The sequence below is a fragment of the Sinocyclocheilus grahami genome, unplaced genomic scaffold (assembly GCF_001515645.1).
Source record: "Sinocyclocheilus grahami isolate Dianchi unplaced genomic scaffold, SAMN03320097.WGS_v1.1 scaffold794.1, whole genome shotgun sequence".
NCBI classification, from domain to species: domain Eukaryota; kingdom Metazoa; phylum Chordata; class Actinopteri; order Cypriniformes; family Cyprinidae; genus Sinocyclocheilus; species Sinocyclocheilus grahami.
This window is the reverse complement of record NW_015505973.1, coordinates 879,363-888,314: the sequence shown is the minus strand read 5'-3', so window position 1 is coordinate 888,314 and position 8,952 is coordinate 879,363. Positions and strand designations below refer to the sequence as shown.

Sequence of the window (8,952 nt, the reverse complement as noted above, 5' to 3'; positions counted from 1 at the left end):
AGTGTTTTTTTTTTTTTGATATATATATATATATATATATATATATATATATATATATATATATATATATATATATAAAACGATTGATTTGAAACAGAATTATTTTGTATGATAATAAATGCAAAAGTCTATTGTCAACGCTGATAAATATATTGCATCCTCTCTGAATAAAAGTATTAATCTGTTTAAAAGAAAATCTTACTCACCACAAGCTTTTGAAAGGTAGTGAAAAAAAATGAATGCTACAAACCTCCTTCATTAACTAAGATTTTAGAATGGTATTTTTAGTAATTAATTTTTTAGTATTGATGTTTAAAGCCATACAGCGCATGTTGTTCTTGTTAATTACATTTTCAAATTTTTACAACATTTAATCTTAACAACAGTTAGTAAGTGTAAATTGGGCAACTTTCACATTTGAGTCTCAGAAAGCAGATGTGGACACTATGATGTAATTTAACTCCCAGTTAACCATAACCGTAATGTACAGTACTGAAAATTTTAGATGTACATTTGGCTCAAATTCCAAACATGTGAGCATACACATACAATTACTTCTCAAATATGCATTCTCTCATTGTAAACATGCATAGAACAAAAAAATATATAAACTCATAATTTCTGCTAGATAGACTTGCGATGACACAAACACATACCTCTTTTTTCATATAATTTTCTTCCCATGTCTGTTTCTCAATCTCAAGTCTTTCCTTCAGGGCCTTTATTTCAACCTAATGAGAAATACAGACAAAACGCAATTAAAAAGAACCAAAAGAATAAGATACTATTCTATATCACCACAAAAAAAAAGGTGCTTTCATGTGACCCCAGCAAACATTGCACCATCAAACACATGTACACGTCTAAACAGACATGTCATTTGAGTTCTGTGCCTGAAAGCCTCAAGCAAAAAACAAAACAAAAAACAACTGGGTTTAGAAAAGGGATGATGCACAGAATGAGGAAGGAGGAAGAGATTATGAGTGCTGCACAGTAGACATTTACTGAAACCTGTAAAACCGGTTGGTATCATTATTACTAAAAGTTGCAACGTATTTACTGCTGGCTTCCTGTTTCTTGTTGATGGTTTGTTTATTAAGACTGACTCACTGCATCGTGCTTTAACGCACGTATGCCATTTACATTTTCTCAATATTGCTTAAACACTATCACCAGGCTTTCGAACTAAAATTTCAAAACCATAACGCCATTTATCAAAAAGCACACCTATTTCCCTAAACTATAAACACTATTCCCCTTTTTGACACATCAGATTTGTTGAACAGTCACTGCAAAACTCTACACACAAATCCCTTCATTTCTCATTGTCTAGACCATGTTGTCATTTAGAAAGCACTAGCATTCAATATTTTTCACTCAAGTCAGCAAAGCTTGAGCTCAATTAGCACACAGTTACCCACGCTGAAACACTAAGAGTCAAAATTTATCACACACCAATCAGAACCTTCAATAGATAGATAAAAGAGCCCAAGTCAGTTCATTCAGTTTTGGAACAATGGATCCAGAGAGATGTGATTGAAAAGGTCGAGGACACCAGAGAGGAGGAGGAGGAGGAGGAAGAGGATGAGCAAAAGCAGTAAGGAGTGGAGGAAGAGGAAGAGGAGGAGGATGAGGGGCAAGGAGACAAGGAGTCTCAGATGAAATTCGTGCCACTAGTTATACATGTCCTTGTCCATGGTATGACTATGAGGGAGGCTTGGCAATGAGTTCAGCCAAACTTAAGTTGCTTCACCGTCGCCTCGATCATAAGAACCTTTAGGGAGGAAAACAGGTAGGTGTACCTCAGTGTACTCTACTGTAACGTTTGAGTGCTGTACTCTGTTACAACACATGCATCAAATTGCCTTACATACATATAGTTTCTGTCTGCTTCCATTTTGTAAAAAGGATGTTACAGTTACAGTAATCAGTACTTCTATTTTTGTAGGACACCGAGACGATGGAATAGAAGAAGCCTGACTAGACATTTCAGCTGATGCCATATGCTGATGCCATATGCCATATACTGTGTTTACTGTTTTGAGAATATGAGGCATAGTTTCAAGAAATGTGTTTAAGCCAATCGAGAAAACCTGTAATTGGTTGGCAGTGGTTTGTATGACTCTTTACTGTGCATTTTTTGGGCATTGCTCACTAATGGCTCGTTTCCACTGAGCGGTATGGTTCGGTACGCAATTATGTCCATTTTCACTGTCAGAAGTTGTGAATGGTACCAAAATAGCGAACTGTACCACTTTTTTGGTACCCTTCCGTTGGGGTACCTAGCACAGCAAAGGGTACCAAAAGGGTGGAGCTAAACTCACCGCAGAATGTTGATTGGTTGACTAGAATCGTCACTTTTGAGTGATACAAGGTGATAAAGCGTCCTTCACTCATTCCGCTCTGCTGTCCATGAGTGTTGGGCTTATTTACAACAGAGTGCGCAAACACAAAAAAATATAACCGTGTATTTTATAATTTTACATTTTCACACAGACAATAGCCGTTTCTCAATATGCGGCGTTCTTGTGGACTTGTGAAACGGCATTGCCCAAAAACCCGCGTAATTTTCTAAATATTACTGTTATTGTGTCATGAAATAGTTTTAAGGGTTTTTCAGGCGAGAATGTAATTGTTTAAAACTCAAATCTGCGATTTATTTATAAAGATAGCGCCCATTTGAGAATTTGCTATGCTGATTTCGGAGCTCCAGGCGATCAGTGGGCACTCCGTGCTCATGTATCCACCGAGAGCAGCCTCAACTCGGCTAGTCCTTCCGACATTTGCCGCTGGCTCTGATGTCTCTGTAGTGATTAAACATGAGATACAATTAGTTTTTGGTTGGCTATATTTAACAGGCATTCGTGGTCTCACGAATCTATTATTTATTCCTGGTCATATCGTTTTGGCTGAGCACAAAGTTATGTTTAACTTTATATATTTATTTTGAACTTTACCATAGTACAGCGCTGACTTTGTAGCATACGTTTGACTGAACTGTTTGCTTTTGTCTTTATTTCCTCTTATATAAGCCTCTTATACTTTGTACTTATACTTTTATAATGGCTATTATTGTTCATTAAAACTGACATTTAACAAAAAGAGGCAGATTTGTGCTTACTGTCGCGGTTCATCGTCGATCGCTACTTTCCGGCATACACCACGTCTATCAAGAAGGGTACTGTTGGTGGTGGAAACGCAAGCCTGATCATGGTTACCCGTACCGAATCGTACTGTACTGAACTGTACTGTACAGTACCGCTCAGTGGAAACGAGGCAAAAAAGTATTAGTAATACAACAAAAACCATGTTATCTGATGTGTTACAATTTCTGAAAGTCATGCACACTGCCATAGCTCACCACAAAATCAAAGTTCTGTCATCAATTACTTGACCTCATGTCTTACCAAACATGTATGACTTACTTTCTTGTGTGGAACACAAAAAATGGAAAACAAAACAAAAACCAAGCTGCTTTTTCCCCCCATACAATAAAAGTGAACGATGACTAGACATTAGAGCTGCGATCGCGATCTCGATTCAGACAACCACACAATCTCATTTCTAAATGACAACGATTCTCCCGTGTCTATTAAACCAAGACAAATTCTTATCAGATCATTCAAATCTGCGTTCGCACAGAGAGCAGTTACTATGTTTGGTTAAGAAACCGCTTCACAAACAGTCTTTTCAACTACACAGTATTATTTCTGTCGTACAGTCATTCATATTATCCCAGAAATACTGGGATGAAAGTTTATAATTCAGATATAAACATTGATGTCTATGGTAGCGCAACCAAAATAGAGCAAATCCGCATTTGAAAGTAACTGCCACATAACGTTTGTGTCGATTGCATTGTTTGCATTGCAAAAGTGACTTAAAAAATTTATAATTGAATGAATAATTTATTCAAGAGAATCATTCAATAACGCTGATTCATCCAGTAGGTTTATGAGTGAGTCGTTGAATCATTGATTCAAACTACTTTTTCATAATTTTAATATTAAATTGGTGTATTAAATATATTATATTTTAAATACATATACACTACCAGTCAAAAGTTTTTGAACCGTAAGATTTTAATGTCTCTTCTGCTCACCAAGCCTGCATTTATTTGATCCAAAGTACAGCAAAAACAGTAAAATTGTGAAATATTTTTATTTAAAATAACTTTCTATTTGAATATATTTTAAAATGTAATTTTTTCCTGATTTCAAAGCAACATTTATCTGAAATAGAAATCTTTTGTAACATTATAAATGTCTTTATCATCACTTTTGATAAATTTAAAGGATCCTTGCTAAACAAAAGTATTCATTTATATCCCCCCCCCCAAAAAAAAATACTGACTCCAAGCTTTTGAATGGTAGAGTGTGCAATGTTACAAAAGCTTTTTATTTCAGATGAATGCTGATCTTTCTATTCATCAAAGAATCCTGAAAAAAGTACTCAAAGTGTTTTAAATATTGATAATAATAATAATAATAAAATGTTTCTTGAACAGCAAATCAGCATATTAGAATGATTTCTGAAGGATCATGTGACTCTGAAGACTGGAGTAATGATGCTGAAAATTCAGCTTTGATCACAAGAATAAATTACATTTTAAAATATATTCAAATAGAAAGCAGTTATTTTAAATAATAAAAATATTTCACAGTATTACTGCTTTTGCTGTATTTTGTATCAAATAAATGCAGGCTTGGTGAGCAGAAGAGAATTCTTTAAAAAAACTAGAAAACAAAAAAACTTTTTAGGGGATTAGGGGAGGGGAGGGGAGATGTGCAAGTGTTTTACCTGGTGTCGCCTCTCCTGCTCTTCTCTGCTCTTCTCCAGCTCTTCTCTCAGTGCTCTTGCTGCCAAAGAGCTGTTCTTTTCCAGCTGCTTCCTTAAGTCCTCCAGCTCGGCATGCTGCCTATATAACACACAAACACATTTCCATTTAGTTATAACTGAACTTTTATCTACTCTAGTTCCTCTCTTTTGGACACTCACAAAAAAAAAAAAAAAAGGCTTACCCAGTAATTTTTTTTTAGTCTTGCTGTCCACTAAACACATCTAAATTCTTAAAACATGACTTATGAAATTACTATTTTGACTTGTTTTATCTAATATTTCTCACATTTCTTACTCAACTGTCAAAAACATTTTTTTCCTTGTTTTAAGCATACATCTGAGTAACTTTAGTTATGTTTGCCAAGAAAGAAAATCTAAATCTTTTTTTGTTGTTGATATTTTTACTGAAACACTAGATTAAAAAAATAAAATAAATCAACTCTCAATTATCACAAGATGAAAACACATGGAAGTTTCTTTAATTATTTTAGAAGTTATTAATTTATAAATTATTATCATTAGAATAATTATTATTAATTCCTGGCTAGAAAGATTGTTCAGTAATTTGACCTGGCTGCCAGCTGTGTGATTCGCTCTTTCTCCTCTGACACTTCTTTATACAGACGTCTCCTTTGCTGCTGCAGCACGTTCTCCTCTTCCTGCAGCTGTTTCTCAAACCTGAGACACAAACACACATTTATTTTCTCAGTTGTACATAGTCTTTCAATGATTATGTGTTCTTATAATTCAATGCATGGGAAATTAGGACTTCATTTTTGTTTTATATACAAAATAAGACTTAGACAAAATCCTTATTAACATAATACCCACAGTAAACACCCAGAGAAGCTCAGGTTTATTTAAGAGGTGCATTTGTATACATTTTCTACTGATCTTGGCAACAGTAATTGAAGACAGGCAAAGATTTTTGGTAATTTTTTTAATGTATTTTTTACATTGTTTATGGCCTGAAATTATCTTTCAGCCACCATCTCGCCTTATTTTTGTGAATAAGATACAACTGTTTCATTAAAACATGTAATCAGCACTCAATTTGGGAGTGTGTTTGTCCCATTATCTGATTTGCATAAAGTGAAAAAATGGAAAAAAGCAATGCAGAAGGTGTGTGCAAATTTTTTTTGTGTGCAAAACACAGACATACCTTCCCATCTGCTTCTCTTTCTGTTATACACACATAACCTAATAAACACACATACACATGCTGATTTTATTATCCCCTATGAATAATCCACAAGTCTGACAGAAATCAGTTAGAGAGTTTCAGGACTGAATGGAGAAATTCATGGAATGTGGGAGGAAGAATATGCTTACTTGATTACTTTGACTTTTATTCACTATCCACACAAATATTCAAGGAATAGTTGACAAAAAAATTAATAAATGACAACGTCATTATTCACTCACACTCATGTTGTTTCAAAACCTTTATGCTGTTTCTTTGTCTTTTTTTTTTTTAGAGGAAAATAGTCAAAGCTAATGTGTGACATCACATGTGTTCACACCCATATGATGCCCATTTTGAAATCTGGACATAAATTCAGGCTGGACTCAAAGTATGGAGGGAAAATTCTCAGTAAATAACTACTTAAACTAAAAAAAAAAAAAAAAAATGTATTTGTTTTTTTGAAAGAAATGGATTTTTGAAAGATTTACATTTCAAATAAGTGCTGTTTTTTCAAAATTGCTTTTCATCAAAGATTAGAATGATTTCTGAAAGATCATGTGGCACTGAAGACTGGAGTAATGGCTGCAGAAAATCCAGTTTTTTTTTCAACAGGAAATACACACTGTGTGTGTGTGTGTGTGTTTTCAAAAGCAGTATTTAGCTTTGAGATCATGTCTAGCCAGCTTCCTCTGTAGCACTTTCCAGTCTCCCTTTCTTTTTTCAGAGTTTGAATGTGCTTGTGTTTTCTAACATCTGTGAACACATCGTCTCGGCTGCCCGTCTCTGTCACTGGTTTGATCTCTGATGAACAGGGGCCGGTTGCATAAAGTCAAGTCAAGTCAAGTCACCTTTATTTATATAGCGCTTTTAACAATACAGATTGTGACAAAGCAACTGAACAGCATTAATTAGGAAAATAGTGTCAATAATGCAAAATGACAATAATAAACACTCATTTTTCAGTTAAAGACAGTTCATCATTGAATTCAGTGATGTCAACATCCAGCTCAGTTCAGTTTAAATAATATCTTTGCAATTATGTCAACGATAACGCTGGAAATGAAGTGTCCCCAACTAAGCAAGCCAGAGGCGACAGCATAAAGCATAAACCGCTTAGACTAGACTTAAAAAGTTAGTCATCTAACTTTTTCTCTTTAAGACTGGTCATAACTTCTTGAAGTCAGTTATAAAAATGGAGAATGGTCTCATTTGAATCCAAAAGGTAAGTCTGATTACCTCTTGACTAACAACTAGCTGGTCAAACTAGTTCTTAAGACAGTCTTAACATAGTGGCTATGTTTATGCAACTGGCCCCAGATGTGTATTCTGTGAGGAGATGATTCTGTGCACTGGACACATCTGAGTATGTGAGGGTGTGTGTACCTCTGCTTGGCCAGTTCTCTCTCTCTCTGGCACTGTTCATCTCTTTCACTCTCCAACTGCTGTCGTAATTCCTCGGTCTGCCTGACGTAACGTTGGGCAGCCCTCTCGTCTGCCTGAAGCAGCTCTGCCTCATGAAGAACTCGGAGTTTCTTCAGCTCCTGCTTGTGTTTGGTTATGAGCTTCTGAATCTCTGGCTCCAGACCTGAGAGCATACAGGAGGAGACAGTTATGTAAACATTATTCAAAAATAACACAAATGTTTGCAATTGCATTGAAATCATCAGGGAAATTACAATGGAATTCAAAGGAGGAAAAGAATAAAACTACTATTCTCACTATTTGCTGATGTAAAGTTTGAATTACAATGGCATGTTTCCCCAGTACACAAAGCAGCTCTGCGCTCATAAATGCTACTTTATCAGGTATTATCCACCTTTTTCCTGAATGCTGAAGTCTCACCCAACTCATACGGGAACAATGCTTTACATTTCCGGTCTCTGGTGTTTCTAGTCAATTAACGTATTTTCCAAGCCGATAAATATAACGTTAAACCTATGAAAATGCTTTTAAAAAGCATACATGGAGAGGTTTGCACCATTGAAAACAGATGAGCGCACATATCCTACATTATTTCACACACACACAGTATTTTAACCTAGGCGCTGCAAGCTATGCTCGTTTTCTCTTGTCAGTGTTTGACAGAATGCAAGGCATACACTGCTGGACACAAACAGATTTGCTGGTGCACAAAACAAGAACTTTACAGGAATTGCTTAAGTTTATTGCTGTTACTGTGGCAGCCAGCTTAATCCTGGACACATTTTAATAGTTAGTTATATTGAAAAGGTTTCATATATATTTTTACCCAATCTTAACATGGATTTCTATGGAAACCAGAACACAACAGCATCCAAATGGAAGTTAGAATCCATCATGCTGGTTCTCATCGATAAAAAGGTGGATAGGTAAGATGAAATGAAAATTTAAGACTTAAGACTTTAAGGAACTGCGGGAACCCTGTTTTTAAGATAGCCCGTCGGGCAGGGCAGTGATACATTTTGGTAGCCCAACTGGAAGACACAATAGCCCCGGGACGTCAGGTTAGTGATTTTGCGAGCCCTAAATGGGATCCAAAAGTTCACATTGAAAATCTAGGATCATATTTTTCATTTAAAATCAAAACTTAAATAGCTGACGTAAACATTTAATTTGTAATTAAAAATGTGACCCTGGAACATAAAACCAGTCTTAAGTCGCTGGGGTATATTTGTAGCAATAGCCAAAAATACATTGTATGTGTCAAAATTATTTATTTTAATGCTAAAATCATTAGAATATTAAGTAAAGATCATGTTCCATGAAGATATTTTGTAAATTTCCTACCGTAAATATATCAAAACTTCAATTTTGATTAGTAATATGCATTGCTAAGGACTTTATTAGCACAATTTTAAAGGCGATTTTCTCAATATTTAGATTTTTTCGCACCCTCAGATTCCAGATCTTCAAATAGTTGTATCTCGGCCAAATATTGTCCTATCCTA

General features: G+C 35.2%; 1 protein-coding gene across 1 annotated transcript in view; it reads right to left on the bottom strand.

Moving 5' to 3' along the window:
• LOC107561818 (centrosomal protein of 131 kDa-like) overlaps positions 1 to 8,952 on the bottom strand; it is a 28,714-nt gene that overhangs the window by 4,470 nt on the left and 15,292 nt on the right. Inside the window, exons 17-20 of the mRNA XM_016246315.1 lie at positions 7,409 to 7,610; positions 5,410 to 5,517; positions 4,801 to 4,918; positions 657 to 731 (exon numbers count right to left, since the gene is read on the bottom strand). Of these exons, the coding sequence (XP_016101801.1) occupies positions 657 to 731; positions 4,801 to 4,918; positions 5,410 to 5,517; positions 7,409 to 7,610 (503 nt within the window). The remainder of the gene's footprint in view (positions 1 to 656; positions 732 to 4,800; positions 4,919 to 5,409; positions 5,518 to 7,408; positions 7,611 to 8,952) is intronic.